The 27,073-nt window shown below is 40.2% G+C and overlaps 1 protein-coding gene across 1 annotated transcript in view; it reads left to right on the forward strand.

Moving 5' to 3' along the window:
• LOC128649951 (cytochrome P450 2U1) overlaps window positions 1-27,073 on the forward strand; it is a 247,111-nt gene that overhangs the window by 182,812 nt on the left and 37,226 nt on the right. The window contains exons 3-4 of the mRNA XM_053703525.1: window positions 13,985-14,146; window positions 14,952-15,119. Coding sequence (XP_053559500.1) covers window positions 13,985-14,146; window positions 14,952-15,119 — 330 coding nt within the window. The remainder of the gene's footprint in view (window positions 1-13,984; window positions 14,147-14,951; window positions 15,120-27,073) is intronic.

Raw genomic sequence — 27,073 nt, forward strand, 5'->3', positions numbered from 1 at the left:
CCCTCCAGTGATGTCTGAAATAATCTCTTTCAGTTCAGGCCCGAATAGGGTCTTTCCTTTGAAAGGGATGTTCAAAAGTTTAGATTTTGATGACACATCAGCAGACCAGGACTTAAGCCATAACGCCCTGCGTACTAAAATGGCAAAACCTGAATTCTTTGCCGCTAATTTAGCCAGTTGAAAAGCGGCATCTGTAATGAAAGAATTAGCCAAATTAAGGGCCTTAATTCTGTCCATAATATCCTCTAATGGAGTCTCCATCTGAAGAGCCTCTTCTAGAGCCTCAAACCAGAAAGCAGCTGCAGTAGTTACAGGAACAATGCACGCAATAGGTTGGAGAAGAAAACCTTGATGTAAAAACCGGATTGACAAAACGTCAAAACCGGTAAAAAACGTTCAGCACCTTGCCACAGCTCTGCTTTGGCGCCTACCTGCCCTTTTAGGAACGATTTGTGGGGAAATAAACTTCTTTACAGCCCTCAAACACAGTAGGAACCTCTGGAGAAGCAGCTGGATGTCTCTGAGGAAAAGAAATTGCGCAACTGAGGCGTGAAAATAGGCCCCTCCCACCTCACTCGATGTTATGGGGTTTAAAAGAAACACAACAGAGTGTTTCTTAAACTAGCCATGTGGGTTAATAACCCTTAAACAAGCCACAATGACCCCTTAAAGTCCCTCAAAAAACGTTATATTTGCAATAAAACAAAAACGTTTTTTCCTATCAGTGTCACCAGTAACTAATGAGCCCTTTATGCAAGCTGGGATTTCTACTAAGTGTCTGAATACAGCTTACCCTTCTCTCATGGGGATATTGCCAGCCTTTTCTAGAAATAACAGTCTGTCTAGAAAAAAATAGACTGAACATACCTCAATGCAGTTTAGCCTGCAAACCGTTCCCCCAACTGAAGTTTTCCTGTACTCTTCAGCCCTTGTGAGAACAGCAGTGGATCTTAGTTACAAAGTGCTAAGATCATCATCCTCCTTGCAGAAATCTTCATCCCTTTTCTGCCAGAGAGTAAATAGTACACACCGGTACCATTTAAAATAACAAACTTTTGCTTGAGAAAATAAAAACTAACATTTTTATCACCACACTCACTTTACCCTTCCTAGTACTTTAGAGTAGGCAAAGAGAATGACTGGGGGTGGAGCTAGGGGAGGAGCTATATAGACAGCTCTGCTGTGGGTGATCTCTTTGCCACTTCCTGTAAGGAAGGAGATTATCCTACAAGTATGGATGAATCCGTGGACTCGATACATCTTACAAGAGAAAGGATATCCTGCACAAGTATTGGTTGATTAAGAAGGAGGAAAAAACCCTCCTCTTTAACCCTTAGTTATCTTAATCAATATTTGTTTTAAACATAATTATAGCAAAATAAGACTCTGGTATGGTATTTTTGAGGCATAATTTATACAAAGCTTTGTGAATAAGAGATTTTAAACAGTATTTGCATAACATTAATTGCACATACAATACAAATATATGTATAGAATATGCGAATACCGACCCATAGCTGATATATGATATAGCTGTAACTCCCTAGACCCATTCAGTAAAAGTTGACAAACAATATATAAAATATATATCTATGTCTAAAATGGCCAAAATATTTTTGGCTTATAACTGAGGTACACGAAGGGGATGTTAGAGCATTAGATAACTGAGGAGTTAAAGAGGAGGTTTTGTTCCTCCCTCTTAATCAACCAATACTTGTGCAGGATATCCTTTTTAAGATGTTCACTTCTCAGTGTGTAGCATGTTTATGATTACAGCACTACGCCGAAACTAGTCAAACCAGCCTGCATTTTATGTTCTTGTGTCATGGATTTTATCCTATATTGAATAAAGAAAATGGATTATTAACATTCAAGGACTTCAGCTTCCTCCTTTTGCTTTCACACTACATAATACCATATATTAATACAAATATTTTGGTGAACACAGATAGTAAATAATTGTTACACCTTTATCACCCTTTTATCAGTATATAGGTCTAATATTCATTACACAACACAATATGCTTATTATGAGTATGTGTATGTATGTATATACTGTATGTGTGTGTTTGTGTGTATATATATATATATATATATATATATATATATATATATATATATATATATATGAAACAAAAAAAGCGTGTATGTCAAAGGGTTAAAAAACCTCTCTTTCAAAACACAGAACTGCGCTCTAAATAAACCTATTTTTTTAAAATACAATATAAATATCTGGATGATGCCAAAATCAAAACATTCAAATAATCAAATAATATTGATTCATTGAAAATATATAACAGAATGAAATATATAATGATAAGATAATAAATCACAATAAAAAGGATAAGTTGGTTGGATCCCACGTAATAGTGCAGATCAATTGTAGGTGTCGGCTGCTGTATCTTATTAATCCTCCGGAATCTCACGGAGTAAGGTAGAAATCTAAAAAAATGAGAAAGAAAGCGCACAAAGGCACCTACATAGTGCAAATCAATTTAATTTAAACAATAATACAGGGGTATATTAAAACTGCTCCCCGTAGGGTATCTACTCACAAGAGTCAACCTCAAACTTGTGAGGTATGTTTGAGCATGTAGTTTGAAAGTTCCGCTCAGAACCGCTTGCTATGAAAGTGCTTAATCAAAGAAGTCAGGACAAATCCAACCTGAATGCCGGGTGTCGCTGTCTGTAACTCGAGATCTGGACAAGTATTTCTCCCGGCCTCTTATTCCACTCACATCCCTTTTTGGTAGGAGTTTTTTTGGGATACAATCTTTCTTGAGCAAAATGGTCCGTGCAGATACAAACACAGCTGATCGCTTAATCTGTCCTGGTTGCAACCGCTGATTATCTTCACTGTGAGGGAATCCCTCACAGTGAAGATAATCAGCGGTTGCAACCAGGACAGATTAAGCGATCAGCTGTGTTTGTATCTGCACGGACCATTTTGCTCAAGAAAGATTGTATCCCAAAAAAACTCCTACCAAAAAGGGATGTGAGTGGAATAAGAGGCCGGGAGAAATACTTGTCCAGATCTCGAGTTACAGACAGCGACACCCGGCATTCAGGTTGGATTTGTCCTGACTTCTTTGATTAAGCACTTTCATAGCAAGCGGTTCTGAGCGGAACTTTCAAACTACATGCTCAAACATACCTCACAAGTTTGAGGTTGACTCTTGTGAGTAGATACCCTACGGGGAGCAGTTTTAATATACCCCTGTATTATTGTTTAAATTAAATTGATTTGCACTATGTAGGTGCCTTTGTGCGCTTTCTTTCTCATTTTTTTAGATATATATATATATATATATATATATATATATATATATATATATATATATATATATATATATATATATATATATACAGGGAGTGCAGAATTATTAGGCAAATGAGTATTTTGACCACACACATCATCCTCTTTATGCATGTTGTCTTACTCCAAGCTGTATAGGCTTGAAAGCCTACTACCAATTAAGTATATTAGGTGATGTGCATCTCTGTAATGAGAAGGGGTGTGGTCTAATGACATCATCACCCTATATCAGGTGTGCATAATTATTAGGCAACTTCCTTTCTTTTGGCAAAATGGGTCAAAAGAAGGACTTGACAGGCTCAGAAAATTAAAAAATAGTGAGATATCTTGCAGAGGGATGCAGCACTCTTAAAATTGCAAAGCTTCTGAAGCGTGATCATCGAACAATCAAGCGTTTCATTCAAAATAGTCAACAGGGTCGCAAGAAGCGTGTGGAAAAACCAAGGCGCAAAATAACTGCCCATGAACTGAGAAAAGTCAAGTGTGCAGCTGCCAAGATGCCACTTGCCACCAGTTTGGCCATATTTCAGAGCTGCAACATCACTGGAGTGCCCAAAAGCACAAGGTGTGCAATACTCAGAGACATGGCCAAGGTAAGAAAGGCTGAAAGACGACCACCACTGAACAAGACACACAAGCTGAAACATCAAGACTGGGCCAAGAAATATCTCAAGACTGATTTTTCTAAGGTTTTATGGACTGATGAAATGAGAGTGAGTCTTGATGGGCCAGATGGATGGGCCCGTGGCTGGATTGGTAAAGGGCAGAGAGCTCCAGTCCGACTCAGACGCCAGCAAGGTGGAGGTGGAGTACTGGTTTGGGCTGGTATCATCAAAGATGAGCTTGTGGGTCCTTTTCGAGTTGAGGATGGAGTCAAGCTCAACTCCCAGTCCTACTGCCAGTTTCTGGAAGACACCTTCTTCAAGCAGTGGTACAGGAAGAAGTCTGCATCCTTCAAGAAAAACATGATTTTCATGCAGGACAATGCTCCATCACACGCGTCCAAGTACTCCACAGCGTGGCTGGCAAGAAAGGGTATAAAAGAAGAAAATCTAATGACATGGCCTCCTTGTTCACCTGATCTGAACCCCATTGAGAACCTGTGGTCCATCATCAAATGTGAGATTTACAAGGAGGGAAAACAGTACACCTCTCTGAACAGTGTCTGGGAGGCTGTGGTTGCTGCTGCACGCAATGTTGATGGTGAACAGATCAAAACACTGACAGAATCAATGGATGGCAGGCTTTTGAGTGTCCTTGCAAAGAAAGGTGGCTATATTGGTCACTGATTTGTTTTTGTTTTGTTTTTGAATGTCAGAAATGTATATTTGTGAATGTTGAGATGTTATATTGGTTTCAGTGGTAAAAATAAATAATTGAAATGGGTATATATTTGTTTTTTGTTAAGTTGCCTAATAATTATGCACAGTAATAGTCACCTGCACACACAGATATCCCCCTAAAATAGCTATAACTAAAAACAAACTAAAAACTACTTCCAAAACTATTCAGCTTTGATATTAATGAGTTTTTTGGGTTCATTGAGAACATGGTTGTTGTTCAATAATAAAATTAATCCTCAAAAATACAACTTACCTAATAATTCTGCACTCCCTGTATATATATATGTATACTTACCACCATTATGTGTTTCAGCATGTTTATTATCAGTGTATAGATACTTATAGGTGTTATACAGTTCAGCATGTTCATTCCAAATCAGAAAGTAGTGTTGTTTAAAATAAAATTTGAATGTAAACTGTATAATAATGCAGCGTGTCAAACATAGCATTTTAAAGGGGGTAGTGTTGCTGTTTTTAGGCCACTAGATTGTACTTGCCTCCCTGAGTCAAAGTTGCCTCTCCCCTGACCTGACTAATATTTTTGTTTTGAAATTCTCCCTATGGGATTTGCACCCATGCTGGCCTGGGGTTAACTGCCTGAGTCACTGAGAGCTGTGCAGCTGTCTGTGAGTGCTGGTGAGTGCCCATGGCTGTGAGTTTTGCAGCGACATGAGACGTGCATCCAGTCCCATTTGAGAGTGCAGTTCATTTCCATGTTTTGTATGCTTTTAGGGAAATTATTAAAGGCTTGTGTTACACTTGTATGTATCTCAGTTTGTTTGGTTAAAGGCATGCATTTTTTTGGGGCTCCTAGATTTTCATATCATATTTGTCAAGCCCTGCCTTATATCTAAGCATAAGCACTCACTTCAATCACTATTTTGACATCATCGAGCCACCATGTTTAAAATTATGTGCAGCTCATATTTACTTACGAAGAGCAAATCTGTCTGCTTCCTATGTTGCCGCTGATATTATTATGCTTAGGGTATTTTATTTTTTTGCCCCACCTTGCAAAAATTTTTGCAGACGCCCATGGATCTGGCATTTTGAATTGGGTTTATTTTTGTAACTTTATAATTTTATAACTTTGAATTTTTTGAGGGCAGCCTTTATTAAATAAATGAAGTATGTATTTTATGTTAAGCCCATCCTGTACTTAAACTTTCCCATAGATTTTTTTTTTTAATTCATCAACAATATTTTTTAGATGGTTATTCAGATAATATATAGTAGCTAATGTGGCCTAACTATAAAATAAGTTACCTTCAGAAAATGGGCAGCCTCTGACGAAGTTGGGAGGACCCTACGAAATGCGTTGGGCCATGCCCATTCTGACAAATAAAGTTTCCTGGAAGTGACTTTGGAGCCAGCAGCAGGGTCGCATTAAGAACAGCGTGTGTGTTCTTATTAGAACAGTGAGACTATCGGAAATCATTGTCCTGCAGACATCTGAAGGGATATTAGCAGGAAGTTTCAAGGGAGTTTCTGTATGGACTGAAAGCGGACGGTCTTTGTATCTTCGCAGACGGTACCCTCTCTACTGTATCTATGGGTTATATATACCTTATGTATTTTGAGGTTATGATGCGTGAGTGCTTTTAATCTTGGATATTAAAGTGGTGTCTTTTTTAACTACACTTAGAGTAGTGTTCTGCTCTCTTTGTTTGTTTTTGGTACATCTGTTTTTTAGAAGTGTGTAACTAGCACACTGGATTAGTGGAGCAGCAATATATATAAATATTATTTTAAGCAACTTTCTAATTTACACCTATTATCAATTTTTCTTTGTATCTTTATTTGAAAAGGCTGGAATGTAAGCTTAGGAACCAGCACATTTTTTATTTAGCACCCTGGGTAGCGCTAGCTGATTGGTGGCTATATTTAGACACCAATCAGCAAGTGCTACCCAGGTGCTAAACCAAAAATGGGCCGGTTCCTAAGCTAAAATTCCAGCTTTTTCAAATAAAGATACTAAGAAAACAAAGAAAACTTGATAATAGGAGTAAATTAGAAAGTTGCATAAAATTGCATGCTCTATCTGAATCATGAAGTTTAATTTTGACTAGGCTATCCCTTTTATTTTCTTGGTATCCTTTGTTGAAGGAGCAGCAATGTACGTCTGGGAGCTAGCTAAAAACATCTGGTGAGTCAGTGGCAAGAAGCATATATGTGCAGCCACCAATCAGCAGCTAGCTCTCAGTAGTGCATTGCTGCTCCTGAGCCTACCTAGGTATGTTTTTCAACAAAGGATACAATAGTCAAAGCAAATTAGATAATAGAAATTAGAAAGTTGTTTAAAGTTTTCATGTTTTATTTGAATCATGATATGTTGACTTTAATGTCCCTTTAAGTTTTGCTATATTCAGAAACCATACATGTCTTAACTTATCAATAGCAAAATAATTATCCAGTAAAACAAAATTGATGATAATAATAACTGTCATTTTTAAACATTAGTACAATTCTTCTTACCTACGATTATGTTTTAACAAAGGATACCAAGAGAACTAAGGAAAATTGATAATATAAGTAAAAGTTTTGGGATTTTGTTTTTTTGTTTTCATTTTTTTTTTTCATGCTCATTCCAATCCCTTTAAAGTGAATGTAAATTTTCATGAATAAGTGCCCGGTTTTTAAAAATACTATTGAAAACAGGGGCACTTTAATTCATGAAAGTTTACATTGCAGCGATTTTGTTAAAATACTTACCTTTTTCTTCTTCCAAGCCGGACCAGCGATCCCCCGCACGCTTGTCATGCTATACTTAGCACAGCAATGACGAAACCGACTTCCTCCAATCATGGCGTGGCCTCAGGAAATGTTTTCTCTGGGGGGGAAGCCATGATTGGAGGAAGCCGGATTCGCCATTGCTGACTTATGTACAGAGGATCTGCAGGCGGGGGATCGCTGGTCCGGCTTGGAAGAAGAAAAAGGTAAGTATTTCTTCTGTTATGTGTGATCAGTCCACGGGTCATCATTACTTCTGGGATATTATCTGCTCCCCTACAGGAAGTGCAAGAGGATTCACCCAGCAGAGTTGCTATATAGCTCCTCCCCTCTACGTCACCTCCAGTCATTCTCTTGCACCCAAAGACTAGATAGGAGGTGTGAGAGGACTATGGTGATTATACTTAGTTTTTATAACTTCAATCAAAAGTTTGTTATTTTACAATAGCACCGGAGCGTGTTATTACTTCTCTGGCAGAGTTTGAAGAAGAATCTACCAGAGTTTTTCTTATGATTTTAACCGGAGTAGTTAAGATCATATTGCTGTTTCTCGGCCATCTGAGGGAGGTAAAAGCTTCAGATCAGGGGACAGCGGGCAGTTGAATCTGCATTGAGGTATGTAGCAGTTTTTATTTTCTGAATGGAATTGATGAGAAAATCCTGCTATACCGTTATAATGACATGTATGTATACTCTACACTTCAGTATTCTGGGGATGGTATTTCACCGGAATTACTCTGTAAAAGTACATTAAACCTTTTAATAGGTATTTAATTCATGTTAAACGTTTTTGCTGGAATGTAGAATCGTTTGCATTTCTGAGGTACTGAGTGAATAAATATTTGGGCATTATTTTTCCACTTGGCAGTTTGCTTGTTTTGATTATGACAGTTTCGTTTCTCTCTCACTGCTGTGTGTGAGGGGGAGGGGCCGTTTTTTGGCGCTCTTTGCTACGCATCAAAAAATTTTCAGTCAGTTACACTTATATTTTCTGCATGATCCGGTTCATCTCTGACAGAACTCAGGGGTCTTCAAACTTCTTTGAAGGGAAGTAGATTCTCTCAGCAGAGCTGTGAGATTTATATAGTGACTGTGATTTAAAACGTTGCTCTGTAATTTTTATGTTTAAAATTTAATTAGTGTTATTTTACTAATGGGAACAAACCTTTGCTAAAAAGTTGTGTTGTTTGTTAAGAGTGATGCTATAACTGTTTTTCAGTTCATTATTTCAACTGTCATTTAATCGTTTAGTGCTTTTGAGGCACAGTACGTTTTTATTAAATAAAATTGTAACCGAGTTGCATGTTTATTGCTAGTGTGTTAATCATGTCTGATTCAGAGGAAGATACCTGTGTCATTTGTTCCAATGCCAAGGTGGAGCCCAATAGAAATTTATGTACTAGCTGTATTGATGCTACCTTAAATAAAAGCCAATCTGTACAAATTGAACAAATTTCACCAAACAGCGAGGGGAGAGTTATGCCGACTAACTCGCCTCACGTGTCAGTACCTGCATCTCCCGCCCGGGAGGTGCGTGATATTATGGCGCCTAGTACATCTGGGCAGCCATTACAGATAACATTACAAGATATGGCTACTGTTATGACTGAAGTTTTGGCTAAATTACCAGAACTAAGAGGCAAGCGTGATCACTCTGGGGTGAGAACAGAGTGCGCTGATAATTCTAGGGCCATGTCTGATACTGCGTCACAGCTTGCAGAGCATGAGGACGGAGAGCTTCATTCTGTAGGTGACGGTTCTGATCCAAACAGATTGGATTCAGATATTTCAAATTTTAAGTTTAAATTGGAAAACCTCCGTGTATTACTAGGGGAGGTCTTAGCAGCTCTCAACGATTGTAACGCTGTTGCAATACCAGAGAAAATGTGTAGGTTGGATAAATACTTTGCGGTACCGGCGAGTACTGACGTTTTTCCTATACCTAAGAGATTAACTGAAATTGTTACTAAGGAGTGGGACAGACCCGGTGTGCCGTTCTCACCCCCTCCAATATTTAGAAAGATGTTTCCAATAGACGCCACCACACGGGACTTATGGCAAACGGTCCCTAAGGTGGAGGGAGCAGTTTCTACTTTAGCTAAGCGTACCACTATCCCGGTGGAGGATAGCTGTGCTTTTTCAGATCCTATGGATAAAAAATTAGAGGGTTACCTTAAGAAAATGTTTGTTCAACAAGGTTTTATATTACAACCCCTTGCATGCATCGCGCCGATCACGGCTGCGGCAGCATTTTGGATTGAGTCTCTAGAAGAGAACCTTAGTTCAGCTACGCTGGACGACATTACGGACAGGCTTAGAGTCCTTAAACTAGCTAATTCATTCATTTCGGAGGCCGTAGTACATTTAACCAAACTTACGGCTAAGAATTCAGGATTCGCCATTCAGGCACGCAGGGCGCTGTGGCTAAAATCCTGGTCGGCTGATGTAACTTCTAAGTCCAAATTACTTAATATACCTTTCAAGGGGCAAACTTTATTTGGGCCCGGTTTGAAAGAAATTATTGCTGACATTACAGGAGGTAAGGGCCACGCTCTACCTCAAGACAAAGCCAAAGCTAAGGCTAGACAGTCTAATTTTCGTCCCTTTCGGAATTTCAAAGCAGGAGCAGCGCCAACCTCCACTGCACCAAAACAGGCAGGAACTGTTGCTCGTTACAGACAAGGCTGGAAGCCTAACCAGTCCTGGAACAAGGGCAAGCAGGCCAGTAAACCTGCTGCTGCCTCAAAGACAGCATGAACCGAGGGCCCCCGATCCGGGACCGGATTTAGTGGGGGGCAGACTCTCTCTCTTCGCCCAGGCTTGGGCAAGAGATGTCCAGGATCCCTGGGCGCTAGAGATCATATCTCAGGGATACCTTCTAGACTTCAAATTCTCTCCCCCAAAAGGGAGATTTCATCTGTCAAGGTTGTCAACAAACCAAATAAAGAAGGACGCGTTTCTACGCTGTGTACAAGATCTATTATTAATGGGAGTGATCCATCCGGTTCCGCGGTCGGAACAAGGACAAGGGTTTTACTCAAACCTGTTTGTGGTTCCCAAAAAAGAGGGAACTTTCAGGCCAATCTTGGATTTAAAGATCCTAAACAAATTCCTAAGAGTTCCATCGTTCAAAATGGAAACTATTCGGACAATCTTACCCATGATCCAAGAGGGTCAGTACATGACCACAGTGGATTTAAAGGATGCTTACCTTCACATACCGATTCACAAAGATCATTACCGGTATCTAAGGTTTGCCTTCTTAAACAGGCATTACCAGTTTGTAGCCCTTCCATTCGGATTGGCTACGGCTCCAAGAATCTTTACAAAGGTTCTGGGTGCCCTTCTGGCGGTACTAAGACCGCGAGGAATTTCGGTAGCTCCGTACCTAGACGACATTCTGATACAAGCTTCAAGCTTTCAAACTGCCAAGTCTCATACAGAGTTAGTTCTGGCATTTCTAAGGTCGCATGGATGGAAAGTAAACGAAAAGAAGAGTTCTCTCTTTCCTCTCACAAGAGTTCCATTCTTGGGGACTCTTATAGATTCTGTAGAAATGAGGATTTATCTGACAGAAGACAGATTAACAAAGCTTCTAAATGCATGCCGTGTCCTTCATTCCATTCAACTCCCGTCAGTAGCTCAATGCATGGAGGTGATCGGCTTAATGGTAGCAGCAATGGACATAGTTCCCTTTGCACGCCTACATCTCAGACCGCTGCAATTGTGCATGCTGAGTCAGTGGAATGGGGATTACTCAGATTTGTCCCCCACTCTGAATCTGGATCAAGAGACCAGAAACTCTCTTCTATGGTGGCTTTCTCGGCCACATCTGTCCAGGGGGATGCCGTTCAGCAGGCCGGACTGGACAATTGTAACAACAGACGCCAGCCTTCTAGGTTGGGGCGCTGTCTGGAATTCTCTGAAGGCTCAGGGACAATGGAGTCAGGAGGAAAGTCTCCTGCCAATAAACATTCTGGAATTGAGAGCAGTTCTCAATGCCCTTCTATCTTGGCCCCAGTTAAAGACTCGGGGGTTCATCAGGTTTCAGTCGGACAACATCACGACTGTAGCTTACATCAACCATCAAGGAGGGACAAGAAGCTCCCTAGCAATGATAGAAGTATCAAAGATATTTCGCTGGGCAGAGTCTCACTCTTGCCACCTGTCAGCAATCCACATCCCGGGAGTGGAGAACTGGGAGGCGGATTTCTTGAGTCGCCAGACTCTTCATCCGGGGGAGTGGGAACTTCATCCGGAGGTCTTTGCCCAAATACTTCAACGTTGGGGCAAACCAGAGATAGATCTCATGGCGTCTCGCCAGAACGCCAAACTTCCTCGCTACGGATCCAGATCCAGGGATCCGGGAGCGGTTCTGATAGATGCTTTGACAGCACCTTGGAACTTCAGGATGGCTTATGTATTTCCACCCTTCCCACTGCTTCCTCGATTGATTGCCAAAATCAAACAGGAGAGAGCATCAGTGATTCTAATAGCGCCTGCATGGCCGCGCAGGACTTGGTATGCAGATCTAGTGGACATGTCATCCTGTCCGCCTTGGTCTCTACCTCTAAGACAGGACCTTCTGATTCAGGGTCCATTCAATCATCAAAGTCTAACTTCTCTGAAGCTGACTGCTTGGAAATTGAACGCTTGATTTTATCAAAACGTGGTTTTTCTGAGTCGGTTATTGATACCCTGATACAGGCTAGGAAGCCTGTTACCAGAAAGATTTACCATAAAATATGGCGTAAATACCTATACTGGTGTGAATCCAAAGATTACTCCTGGAGTAAGGTTAGGATTCCTAGGATATTGTCTTTTCTACAAGAAGGTTTAGAAAAGGGTTTATCGGCTAGCTCATTAAAGGGACAGATCTCAGCTCTGTCCATCTTGTTACACAGGCGTCTGTCAGAAAATTCAGACATCCAGGCTTTTTGTCAGGCTTTAGCTAGGATCAAGCCTGTGTTTAAAACTGTTGCTCCGCCATGGAGTTTAAACTTAGTTCTTAACGTTTTACAGGGTGTTCCGTTTGAACCCCTTCATTCCATTGATATAAAATTGTTATCTTGGAAAGTTCTATTTTTAATGGCTATTTCCTCGGCTCGAAGAGTCTCTGAGTTATCAGCCCTACATTGTGATTCTCCTTATCTGATCTTTCACTCAGACAAGGTAGTTCTGCGTACTAAACCTGGGTTCTTACCTAAGGTAGTCACTAACAGAAATATCAATCAAGAGATTGTTGTTCCATCCTTGTGTCCAAATCCTTCTTCAAAGAAGGAACGTCTTCTACACAATCTGGATGTAGTTCGGGCCCTCAAGTTCTACTTGCAGGCAACTAAAGATTTTCGCCAAACTTCTTCCCTGTTTGTCGTTTATTCTGGACAGAGGAGAGGTCAAAAAGCTTCTGCTACCTCTCTCTCTTTTTGGCTTCGTAGCATAATACGTTTAGCCTATGAGACTGCTGGACAGCAGCCTCCTGAAAGAATTACAGCTCATTCCACTAGAGCTGTGGCTTCCACTTGGGCCTTTAAGAATGAGGCCTCTGTTGAACAGATTTGCAAGGCTGCAACTTGGTCTTCGCTTCATACTTTTTCCAAATTTTACAAATTTGACACTTTTGCTTCTTCGGAGGCTATTTTTGGGAGAAAGGTTCTTCAGGCAGTGGTTCCTTCTGTATAATGAGCCTGCCTATCCCTCCCGTCATCCGTGTACTTTTGCTTTGGTATTGGTATCCCAGAAGTAATGATGACCCGTGGACTGATCACACATAACAGAAGAAAACATAATTTATGCTTACCTGATAAATTCCTTTCTTCTGTTGTGTGATCAGTCCACGGCCCGCCCTGTTTTTTAAGGCAGGTACATATTTTTTAAATTATAATTCAGTCACCACTACACCCTTGGTTTCTCCTTTCTCGTTGGTCTTTGGTCGAATGACTGGAGGTGACGTAGAGGGGAGGAGCTATATAGCAACTCTGCTGGGTGAATCCTCTTGCACTTCCTGTAGGGGAGCAGATAATATCCCAGAAGTAATGATGACCCGTGGACTGATCACACAACAGAAGAAAGGAATTTATCAGGTAAGCATAAATTATGTTTTTAACAAAACCGCTGCAATGTAAACTTTCATGAATGAAAGTGCCCCTGTTTTTAATAATATTTTTAAAAACGGGCACTCATTCATGAAAATGTATATTCACTTTAAGTTTATTTTTTTTACTTTACTGTCCTTTTAAAGGGGTAACAAACACATTGAGATTGCAATATAAAATGTTTATGTGTACTAAAAACAACTTAGCAATATAATTAATAAGGTTAGTAGTGGCTATTGAAAAACAATTACAGCAGACAAGGTGTTAATGTATTTCAAAACACACATAGTATGTGCAGGACTGCAGACAAATCTTGTAATTACATGGTGTTTGTTTATGGTCTCTTCTAGCCTAATGGTTGCTGTTATTCATTAATCATGTTGTATACTTTTGTTGCATCAGATATTTATAATTATGGAAAAGTGCATATAAATTGTGGGCTAAACAAAAATGTTTTCGTGCTCGTTAAAAATTCACAATTAGACTTTTTTCTTAAACAGAAAAAGTCCAAGCTGAGATCGATGCAGTCATTGGACGTGATCGACCTCCATCACTGACTGACAAGGCTCAAATGCCCTTCACTGAAGCCACAATCATGGAGGTGCAGAGAATGACTGTTGTTGTCCCTCTGTCTGTCCCCCACATGGCCTCTGACACCACAGGTAAACAATGACTGACATTTTATTTATATCTGTGTTACATTAGTTCAGGCCTATTAGTCCTATATCAGAAAACAGGAGAGCTAGAAATGAGATAAAGCTTATAATCAAAACAATGCACAATAAAATAGTACAGCACTGAAACAGCACAGATTATTAAACCCTTTGCAGCGAGCAGTGCAAAAATGTCTCTTTAATGACCTATCTGATGAGCCATGGACACCTGAGAGTAGTTAACCAATGAGTAAAAACAAAACATTGCACTGATTTGTCACATTATTACCCATAGTTCTCAACGTTGATATGTGGGGTTTGAAGCCTAAATAATGTTAACTTTACTGGCCCTAAATAAATGACAAACTATCAGTTCCAGCCATATTTATACATGTGGAGTAAAACACAAATTAATATCAACAATACATTTATAGACAATACAGTAAAATATTGACATAGATCCTTACTTAAATGGAATTTTATGCATACTTAAATGTAAATGGTGAAATTGTGCTATTTTTAAAAGGAACTTGTTTTGCTATATAGTTGCATAAGTCCTTGATAGCCAGTAATAAGCTAATTATGTAATGTTGTAGATTAACTACTGTATAAAAGTATTTTAAGAAGGTTTTTTTTATTTATACCTGGGCATTTCCAAAATAAAAATGAAATTAATTGTCAGATTGTGTGTATATGTATCAACTTCACAAAGTCTAGCTGGAAGCTCCAGTATAGGGAATGATATAATTTGCCTATTGGTCTGTTTTGCATTTAATTTATAATGATGTGATATTTCTGTTGTTTTCTAACCTAGTATTTCAGGGATACACTATTCCCAAGGGCAGTGTGGTGCTGGCTAATCTGTGGGCTGTACACAGGGACCCAAAGGTGTGGGAGAAGCCCAATGATTTCAATCCCAGCCGCTTTTTAGATGAACATGGACAAATCCTTAAAAAAGAAGCATTTATTCCATTTGGCATTGGTATGTTTTTTTTTTTTTTTTGTTTTTTGTTTTTATTCACTTCTCTTTAAGGCTTATGTAATGCTCTATTTTTATTAAACAATCAGTGAAAACAAGATATTGCTTGTTTAATGGTAACTTGTTTAATTTGGTAAGACACACTAGAGGGATGCTGGGTAAGATTAATTAAAGGGACATAAAATCCCAAACTTTTCTTTTGTGAATCAGAGCATACAATTTTTACTTCAAAAAGTTTCCAATTTACTTCTATTACCAAATGTACTCAGTTCTTATGGCCAAAAGTATGTGGATACCCTTACTAATTAGTGTGTTTTAGCCACACCCATTGCCAACAGGCTTATAATATCCAGAACATTTCCATGAAATCTCCATAGGCAAACATTGGCAGTACTGAAGAGCTCAGTGACTTGTCATAGGATGCCACCTTTGCCACAAGTTAATTTGTGAAATGTCTGCTCTACTAGACCTGCAGTGGCCAACTGTAAGTGCTAGTATTGTGAAGTGGAAGCGTCTAGAAGCAACACCAGCCCAGCCACAAAGTGCTGATAGAACACGCAAGATAGAGCCGCTAAATGCTGAATCACTTGGTATATAAAAAATTGCCCATCATCTCCTGCGGGCTTATCAATTGTAACGGGTTGCAGTATACGATCAAAAACATGGTCAGATCATGCGCCAGTGTGCTGCACGATCAGATTGCCCAATATCCCAGTGACCCCTTTTGAGTGGCGGTTGGAGGACTCCTTACTGGATAACCCTCCCCTGAAACAAAAGCTGCAGAAAGACCTTGAGGAGTACTTTTGCCTCAATGCAGATGACTCCATGAATAACACTGCGGTATGGGAGGCACACAAGAGTGTGATCAGGGGTGTCCTGATTAAACATAGATCTGCCGTGAATAGAAAGAAAAGAGAACAGTATTCTGCGCTTCTTGGGCGGGTCTCACAGGCGGAGACGGCGCACAAGGAGCAACCTAGAGATGAGGTATTGCAAAACGACCTGGCTCAAGCAAGGTCTGCACTTTTGAAATATCTACAGGAGGAATAGCAAAAAAAGGCACTAATCTTTAGACAGCACTTTTTTGAGCATGGCAACAAAGCAGGTAAGCACCTAGCGCGAGCAATAGCTCGAAAACGATTGAAGGCATGTATTTGAGATCATTGATCGAGTTGGAATTAAGCACACAGATGGGCCCTCCATTGCCAATGTCTTTGGGAGCTTCTATGAAACTCTCCATAACCTACATCCTCCTGTGGATGGGCTTCTCCACTCTCGCCTCCTGCTGAGCAATCTATTGCAGACTATTTATCTGATGTAAATTTGCTGAAGCTCACAAAGTAAGAAACGGAACAGCTAGAAGCCCCTTTCGCAGCTGAGGAGATATTGCTTGCCATCAAGGAGCTCCCGGCAGGCAAAAGTCCAGGCTCTGATGGGTTTGGAACTAGATACTACAAAACATTCTCTAGCATTCTGGTTCCGCACATGCTTAAAATAGTTAACCAGCTATCTGAGCTGCCGACTTTGCCAAGCACGATATTGGAGGCATTTATCACAGTAATACCTAAGCCGGATAAGCCTGAAAACCAGCCAAGTAGTTACAGGCCAATATCATTGCTAAATTCTGATGTCAAAGTTCTGGCCAGGGTCCTGGCCACCCGACTAAATAGATATATGCCCCAACTTATCTCCACGGATCAAGTGGGGTTTATCCCCTCCCGAAAGGCACGAGATAATACCTTTAAAGTCATACACCTTGATCGGATGATATCAGTGGAGTTAAAATAGGGAAAAGGGAATATAAATTATCGTTGTTTGCAGACGACATTCTGTTAACGCTCACTAAACCCTTAAAATCTATGACACATCTATATAAGATTTTACAAGACTTTTCGGAAATTTCAGGCTATAAGATTAATGTTGATAAGTGTGAGGCCTTACCAATATAAATCCCCCCACAGACGAAAAAGTTACTAGAAATTAACTTTGATATTTCGTGGGCCAAGAAATCCCTCATATACTTAGGTGTTAATCTAGCAGATTCTTACCATAAGCTTTATCAATTAAATTATAACCCACTATATCAGAAAATTAGACAAGATTTACAAAAATGGAAGAAAGGTAACTTCTCATGGTATGGCCGTTTATCATCTATAAAAATGAACATACTCCCCAGAATATTGTACTTATTTCGTGCCTTACCAATCAAAGTTCCCCATCAAGACCTCCAGAAACTGCAAGCTGATCTCCACTCCTTCTTGAGAGGGGATAGGGGGGCAAGAATCGCGTCACAAATTTTGGCTCAACATAGACAGTGGGGTGGGGTAGGAGTGCCAAATTTAGCATCTTACTATCAAGCGTCTAGGATTGCCCAAACATCACTCCTTAGTAAGCAGTCGAGTACGGTAGCATGGACTAAAATAGAAAGAGACCTAGCAGGACAGACAAAGTCAGACGGTATACTATGGGATTCGGGTACAGAAGGTAGATCTCAAGTAGGCATACCCCCCACCATTCTAGATTCACAAAGGGGTTGGAAAACAGCCATGAAATCCCAAAGGCTCTTACCTGGTTACTCATGGGTTAGGCCCATAAGGTATCTATTGCTGAAAGATTTACATAGCTACATAGATAAATGGGCGAATAAGGGACTTTATAGGGTAGCTGACCTGATGGTACAAGGAAGAATAGCAACATATAATCACTTACAAGACATTCTACAGCCAGAAAAGCTACACTGGTATGCATATTTACAGATCTCTTCGGCCCTAAACAACTACACTAAATCTCACAAACAGCAAATTAGCACAAGTTTGGAAAGAGTTTGCAAAGCAGAGAGTAGGGAAAAAGGGACGATCTCTAAGCTGTACATTGACATTCAAGCCGATAAGCGTAATGCCAAATCTAACATTATTCTGAGGTGGGAAGAGGACCTGGGCTTTACACTCCCAATAGAGGAATGGGATAAGGTATTCTACGACTCTGGCAGGGGCTTGATCAGCGCTGATTTAAAGGAAAACACCATGAAAACAATTTTTAGGTGGTATTTAACCCCGATCAACACATATCACTTTTCCAATAGCAAGAGCAATTTATGCTACAGAGGGTGCGGAGAGAGAGGTACATATATACATATGTGGTGGGAATGCACGATTATCAGGGACACGTGGGTCAAGCTAAATGACTTACTTAGTTACCTTTTAGAAGAACAAATAACTCTGTCCATGGACCAAGCGCTTATAAACAGAGACCTACCGAGAGGTATACCGTCACTTAATAAATTTTGTAAAATTTTATGCACAATTACTAGAATGTGCTTAGCTAAATACTGGAAAGTGGGTAAACCAGCTTGGAAGGAAGTTACAGATAAAATTCAGGATATATACTCTCTTTCAGAAGGGGCTACATGAATACAAGGTAATGTAGCACAATTTCAGAAAATTTGGTATTACCGGATCTTAAAAGGGAATAGTCTGAAGAGATAGACAAGGGTAGAGGACCATGGTTCACCCAAGATAAGTGATAATATTGTAGTAAAAAGGGACGTTTTTTGAAGTACTGGACAAATTTTTCTGAGTTTTGCCTTAGCCATGTACTATCCCAGAACCCAACAGATATTATTAATGAGCTTCTGTAAACGATAAAATAACCACACAGACAACTATTTTATTTTTCTGTTTATATTTGTTTTTGACCATGTTATTGTTACCGTTATTTGTTTATTTAGTTTTTATCAGAAAAAAAGGATGTAAAAAGACTTCCAGGAAGCCTAAAAGGACAATACTCATTATCAACCTTGCAGTTTTTCCAAGCAAGGTTACTAGTGGGGATAGAGGCCTAGTGGATAGTTAAATCTACTTGGGCTCACAAAGATGTAACCACTGTCATTGAAATTGGACTTGGATAAAGACTTTAAGCTCAGATGGCACATTATGACATGTAATTTGTAAACTGATGTGTAACCTGTTTTACTAATGTTTACCTATGCTGACTGTGTAAGGACGAGATGAGGTTTATATGTATTTGCTCCTGGATTTGAAATAAAATTCTTTTAAAATAAAGTCATACACCTTATCACGCATGCGGGCGTCGACTCGGTACCGCTGGCACTCGTGTCGATGGATGCGGAGAAGGCGTTTGACCGGGTCAATTGGCTGTTCATGCGTCTCACCCTGCAAAAGATGGGACTTGGTCAGCGCCTTATTAACAGAATATTCTCCTTATACTCCTCACCAAATGTGAGGGTTCGGGTTATGGCATGTTTTCTAAAACATTCCAGATTGCCAACGGCACGAGGCAAGGATGTCCTCTCTCGCCCCTCATATTTGCACTCAAAATGGAATCCTTGGCTTGTAAAATTCGCTTCAACATCAAAGGCATAAGGATAGGGAAGAGAGAACACAAGCTAGCAATGTATGCTGATGATGTTCTGCTTACTCTGACCGACACCATCCCATCTTTGCAAGCATGTCTGGCAGAGATAGAGGCATATAGTGGGTGTCCAATTTCCATTTAAATCTTACAAAATCGGAGATACTAAATATCACGGAATCGGCTAATGTTATAGATGGCTTACTGTTGCAGTGTCCACTTCGGATGGCACAGGGCCAATTAAAATATTTAGGTTTTATCCTGGCCCCATCTTTCACAGAGATAGTCATCTTAAACTACAAACGTATTAGAGATGAAGTCATAAGAGACTTAGCAAACTGGAGGAACAAAACTATTTTGGCTAGGGCGCATACATGTAGTGAAAATTAACATCCTACCCAGGGTGTTATACATAATGCAGACCATCCCCCTTGCATTAGCATCCCACTATATCTGCCAAATACAGTCGGCAATTGAAACCTATATTTGGAATGGTCTGAGACCGAGAATCTGTAAAAGAACCATCTATCTCCCTAGGTGTAGGGGGGGGCTTGGGAGTCCTCCAGCTTGAATTATACCGCAGAGCCATTGGCCTGCAGAGACTAGTAGAGCTATGTCATTGCCATGCTGATAAAGCATGGATAGAAATAGATAATGAGATCCTGCAGAGGGGAAATGTGGGCTCGCTCGCTTGGGTCTCTCCAGCGAACCGACCCAGACAACTACAGCTTTATCAATTGCTCAAAGACGTCTTTCGAGACTGGGATAGCGTGGTCTGTCTGGAGAGCCGTATTTCAACTGCTCACTTTCCCAACACTCCAGTGCATGAGAACCCAGATTTGGGTATAGCAATTAGAACATATGCCCCGGGCTCCTCTTATCCCCTTTCAGAAGCAAGGGAAAATGCGGACACAGGGTGAGTTGGCTGAGTCGGATGCCTGGCTGTTCTCCTCCTGGTTCTGAGTGACTCAATTCCACCATTTCTTTCACACGCACAAGGAGAAGGAATCCTTAACAAGCCAGAAAAGTTTCTTTGAGGCGTTATGCACCTCAGGGCATACCCAGAGTCACTTGATCTCGATCATTTATAAGATGTTGATTGTTAAAGATGAAACTGTACTCCCAACATATGCGGAGGCATGGAACAGTGACCTGGGATTGGAGATTGACACCAAAACTTGGGTTAAAATATTTGACAAAGCCAAAAAAGCGTTGGTCTCATCAAGACTAAATTCCTGAGTCGCTGGTATCTGACTTCACAAAGACTGAAAAAGAATCTACCCCAACACCGACAGGGAGTGCTGGAAAGGGTGTGGGGAGGAGGGAACTCTCCTACACATCTGGTGGACGTGCCCCCAATTACGCCCATTTTGGGATAACATGTTCAGAGAGAGCAGCAGACTCCTGAATATCATCATACCCTCCAACCCACATTATTTGATATACCATAACCTCCCCAAAATAAATGAGAAGGCCAAACAAAGTCTATTCCTGCTAATGCTGCACAGTGCCAAGAGTCTCATACCCAAACATTGGAAGACGTAGCAAGTTCCGAGTTTGAAGGAGTGGAGGGCTCGAACCGGGGACCTGCTTGGGCTGGAGAGGTATCACTACCTGAAAAATGGCAATTTGGTTACACATGAATATATGCCATTAATATGGGAGGCCCTTAGATGCCGTCTGGGGGCTTATGGACCTGATACGCCCAATTGGTGACCTTCCCGAGTATCAGTACAAAACCAGTACGAAACCTGTATGACTGAGTAGATGACTGACTCTCTGTAAGATTTTTTTTTCTCCTCCCTTTCCCCCCCTTTTCGACTCCCCCCCCCCCCCCCCCCCCCCCCCCCCCCCTTGTTTTAATTTCTGACTTTCTCTCTCTGCTGGCACCCAAATCAGGCCCCCATGGATCCCTGTTGAGTGAGTAAACAACAGGGATGTAAGAAAATATTTCTAAGCTATATTGTTATGCCAGGCTTGATTGGGTGCCCATTCCATATTGCATCCAAGTACTATACCATTGTTCGTACAGTAGTATGGACACAGTTGCAAGCTTCATGATAATTGTGTGAACTTACCTCAGCCTTATTAAAAGATTACCAGAAGTAATGTGAGGTATAGATTAGAGCAGCACAAATAATAAGTTGTGTAAACATGATATATGTATTTGATGTAATGAGCATTTATGTTTACTGATCATCTGTTATGTACAGCTGTGTAATATTGTTTAATAAAGCTTGTTGGGAAAAAAAAATTGCCATCATATGTTGCATCACTCCAGACTTCCAAACTGCCTCACATCAATATGCGCAATGTCAAGCATTGGCTGGAGTGGTTAAAGCATGTTGCCACTGGACTCTGGAGCAGTGGAAACGTGTACTCTGGTGTGATGAATCACGTTTCATTATCTGGCAGTCTGATGGAAAAATATGGTTGTGGCAGGTGCCAGGAGATTGCTACCTACCGGAATGCATAGTGTATACTATAAAGCGAGGTCCATGTTTTGACGAGTTTAGTGTGGAGGAACTCTGAGTGGCCTGCACAGAGCCCTGACCTCAACTCTTTTGAACACCTTTGGGATAAATTGGAGTAATGATTGTAAACTAGACCTTCTCATCCAATATTAGTACCTGACTTCTATAAGCTAATAAGAAAATTACCTTATTTGATGACTGGAATCTCAGACACAGGAGCTGTGTTAGAGACACTAAGCAGAGTTAAGCTGGAAACAACTCTGAGCAAGCAAACGGGAGAACTAGTAGAGTAGTCAGTAGATAAACCAGGGATTAGAACCAGGTAATCAGTCAGCTGCAGACATCAAAATAAAGATGTTTCCAGTATCCTAAAAGTTCTGAAAGTAAAAAAAACAGTAAATCAGTCCTCAGGTTGCAGTACAGGTAGCAGAAGTCAAAGAACAAACCAAGGTTAAAACCGGGACAGGCCAGGAACAAGATTGCCAGGGTCTCCTTAAATTAACCAGGCACTGAACAGGTAAAAGCAAGAACCTTTTAACACTTCCCTTTCATCTTTGGTGCCCAGGAAACAGTAAATGTTTTTCCGATACAGAACAAATAAATAGCACTTATCCTTTAGTGCACTTTGCTCCCATAGTTATCATACAAAAGAGAGCACCCCCCTGACTGTGCTTAGTTGAAGGTTCCAGCAGAAGCAGCCCTCTTCACTTTTCTGTGGCTCCTACCACGCTTCAAAGCCTGACAACCTCATAAATGCTCTTTTTTGCTAAATGGGCACAAATTCCAAAATCTTGTGAAAAGTCTTTTCAGGAGAGTTGCGGCTACTGTTGCCGCAAAAGTGTGTGTGCGTGTGGTGCAACTCCATATTAAAGCCCATGATTTTGGAATGGAATGTCCAAAAAGCTGATATTGGGGTGATGGTCATGTGTCCACATACTTTTTGCCATATATAAGAGGGATCACCATAGACGTACACAATATATTTTCTAGGGGAGGGGGCAAAGCAAAATTAAATGGATAATTATATAGCACTTATATATATATATATATATATATATATATTGAAACTCCAGACATTTCAGGCCAGCCGTAGTCCTTTCAGTGTTATGTGCCATAATCCACTAGAACAAGATTTGGTGAGGTCAGGGTAGGGGAGAACTGGCAACTGTTGGCCTATGAGGCAATATAATTTAGTGGCCCATGTAAAGTAACTTTGCCCCCTTTCTCCCCTACCCTGTCATATTTCTAAAAATATGCAATTCCTATATGCTTGAGAGAGGAAAAAAATGTGGTCAACTGAACCTGAGGAAAAGAACAGTACAAAGAAAACAGTCATCAAACTGTATCTTGCACACTGTGACACACACTCTCACATTTTATCCCTCTCTTACACACTCTGACATACACTATGCAAATACAAGTGCTTTATGACAAGATAGCATTTCTGAAACACAAAAACATACATATCTCACATGATTGGTTTTCTTTCTTATTTTTGTTTGTGTGTTGTTTTTTTTTTTAATATAAAGACTTACTTTTCCAAGTAAATTATCTGCCACTGCCAACATTAAAGAATTACACTCTCCAACCACTTCTCTGGCCAGTCAGTTGTTATGTGTTGGTTGCTCCCTCCCAGTAGCATTTGCAAATACTATATATTTATAGGAAAGATTGGTGTAGCAGATTCTACTGTGTTGATAAAAATAAAAGTAGGGGTCAGAAAAGTTGCCCCCCCCCCCCTTGTGGACACCCATGGGGATCATATATCCCTCTTGGCCTTTCTCTTTTGGATTGTAATTTGTGTCATAGGTGATTGTTAAAGTGTGTGTTAAGTCTGGAGTGTGTTACATTTTGTGTTGCATTTTCCCCTATCTTGTTAATGGTGTCAAGTGGATTCCACTGAAGAAATGCATAACACAAATAGTTTTGTCTTGTCAGGTAACACAGTGAATCTGTAGAAGATAGTTTATACTTTGACTAGCAAATAGACTGTATAATTCATATATATAAGCTTATGGTACCTTCTTAGGTCTCTTAGGAAAATAGTAAGTCAGGTGCCTTCCTTCCCTCCTTTCATTATGTCACAACCCCAAGAGTGTTTTCCAAAGTCTGGACATTACCATGACAAGAGGTCACAAGAAGTCTACCTCAGGTTCATCCAGTCAAAGGCCCAAGGATCATAACACATACTGTGATTGGGTTATACCCATAATTGCAATTTTCAAGTCATTCGGCAATATTATTTTTACTATTATTAGCATTTATTTGTATAGCTCCACAAAATTCTGTAGCGCTCGGAATACAATGACAAGGATTTTTGATAACATACATAAACATAACAGACTAAACAAATCTAGTACAGAAGGAAGAGGGCCCTACTCCGAAGAGCTTACAGTCTACATGTTGAGGGTGCAGAGACATAAAGTTTGGGGTAGCTTGTCACATGGATTGTAGTTGCAGCAGTGAATCAAGGCAGTTCAAGATTTATTTTGGGTAGGATGAAAAACAGAGGAGAAATGGTAAACCTTTCTGAATAGGTGGGTTTTCAAAGAGCATCTAAAGCTATACATGGAGTGGGGTAGAGAGTTCCAGAGGACAGGAGCAATGCCTGAGAAGTCTTGAAGGTGGGAGAGGGACGTAGAGATAATAGGAGTTGAGAGACATAGGTCAGAGGTTGATCAAAGAGGACGTATTTGAAGATGAGAGAGGAAAAATAGGCCTACTTCTCATTGAGATGGTAGTGCGGAAACTGGTGGAAACATAAAACATCTCCATAGACTTAAAGGAACAGTTTACTCAAAACGTTTTTCCCCTTTAATTTGTTCGCAATGATCCACTTTACCTGCTGGAGTGTATTAAATTGTTTACAAGCATTTCCATTACCCTTATATTGGCATTTGAAATAGTTTATTTAGCCTGTGGTATCCCCACCCATCCTGAAAGTTTTTGGCCTTGAGACCAAGCTGTGTTAACACAGCCAGTAGAAAAAATTACACTCCCAGTGGGTTATAGAAGAGATAAGGTAATAAAATGTTAATTTTCCATTGTTTGTCTCCAAGTATTGGTGAATGGTTTATGGATAGGCTGACCATATTGCTGCTTTAAAAAGGGACACATATGAAAAATACATAAGTCAGGGTTCTCATAATGGAACATTATTCCAAACCATTTCTTTAAACAGCCCTGACATATGCATTTTTCATATGTGTCCCTTTTTAAAGCGGCAAAATGGTCAGCCTATTTATGGACAGATAAAAGGTAAAGAAGCAGGTATATGTACACAATGTGATAAAGCAATGAGATCTGATTATACCTACAAGCTCAACCCATTTTATTAGGTTGTGGCTTCAAAACACAAAATCAGCTAATTCATATACACAAATAAGCCTTAAAAAAGCAAATCTCATACATTTTATACTCTGCAGCTGGTAAAAAAAAGTAATTGGAAACATATTAAGGGAAAAACAATTTTACAGTATACTGTCCCTTTAAATAAAGATAAATGTTTTTATAACTAGTTTCCACAATTTACCACCTCAATGGAAACTAGGCTATAGTTTGGAATGAGGCTGTTGAGTGCTTTATAAGTTAATACTTGTATTCTAGAGTGTATGGATAGCCAGTGTAGAGACTGGCAGAGTGGAGCAGCTGATGTAGATTGGCGACTTAGGTGAAATGAGTCTAGCTGAAGCATTTATAATAGATTGGAGGAGGAAGAGGCGGTGTTTGGCAAGGCCATTTAGAAAAAGATTGCAGTATTTCAAGATTTTAAGATTTCATGTGTGACAAAATGAAGGAATGCATTATTATTTCTCTTGTAAGGTGTATCCAGTCCACGGATCATCCATTACTTGTGGGATATTCTCCTTCCCAACAGGAAGCTGCAAGAGGATCACCCACAGCAGAGCTGTCTATATAGCTCCTCCTCTAACTGCCACTCCCAGTCATTCTCTTGCAGCTCTCGACAAGAAAGGAAGTAGCTAGAGAGATGTGGTGTTTTTAGTTAGTTTATCTTCAATCAAAAGTTTGTTATTTTCAAATGGTACCGGAGTTGTACTATTTTAGCCTCAGGCAGAAAGTAGAAAAAGAGTCTGCCTGTGGTCTTTGATGATCTTAGCAGGTTGTAACTAAGATCCATTGCTGTTCTCACACATAACTGAAGAGAGAGGTAACTTCAGCTGGAGGAATGGCGTGCAGGGTCTCCTGCTATGAGGTATGTGCAGTTTAAATTTTTCTAGAGAAATGAATATGCTAGAAAATGCTGTTAATACCGGATTTATTTAAGGTAAGCCTGATTACAGTGATTTAATAACGACTAGTATCATGCTTGCTGTAAAAGGTAATATTCTTATTACTTTCTCACATTACTGAAAAATAAAACGTTTGCTGGAAGTGTTTAAACGTTTTTTTATACATATTGGTGATAAAACTTTATTGGGGCTCAGTTTTTTCCACATGGCTGGCTAGATTTTGCCTAGGGATAGTTTTGTTAGGCCCTCTCACTGTGAATACAGGTTGGGAGGGGCCTATTTTCGCGCCTAAATGCGCATTAGATTTTGCAGCTTGAGACATCCAGTTTCCCTGAAGGAGTCCCCTGAACACTTAGGACCTCTCTAAAGGGTTTTTGTGCCTTTCAAAGTCGTTATATGGGCAGGTAGGGCCACAGCAGTTTGTTGTGACTGTTGAAAAACGTTTATATCGTTTTTTCTCCAACATAGGTGTGTCCGGTCCACGGCGTCATCCTTACTTGTGGGATATTCTCTTCCCCAACAGGAAATGGCAAAGAGCCCAGCAAAGCTGGTCACATGATCCCTCCTAGGCTCCGCCTACCCCAGTCATTCTCTTTGCCGTTGTACAGGCAACATCTCCACGGAGATGGCTTAGAGTTTTTTAGTGTTTAACTGTAGTTTTTATTATTCAATCAAGAGTTTGTTATTTTGAAATAGTGCTGGTATGTACTATTTACTCAGAAACAGAAAAGAGATGAAGATTTCTGTTTGTATGAGGAAAATGATTTTAGCAACCGTCACTAAAATCCATGGCTGTTCCACACAGGACTGTTGAGAGCAATTAACTTCAGTTGGGGGAACAGTGAGCAGTCTCTTGCTGCTT

The sequence above is a fragment of the Bombina bombina genome, chromosome 2 (genome assembly GCF_027579735.1).
Source record: "Bombina bombina isolate aBomBom1 chromosome 2, aBomBom1.pri, whole genome shotgun sequence".
In the NCBI taxonomy this organism is placed as follows: Eukaryota; Metazoa; Chordata; class Amphibia; order Anura; family Bombinatoridae; genus Bombina; species Bombina bombina.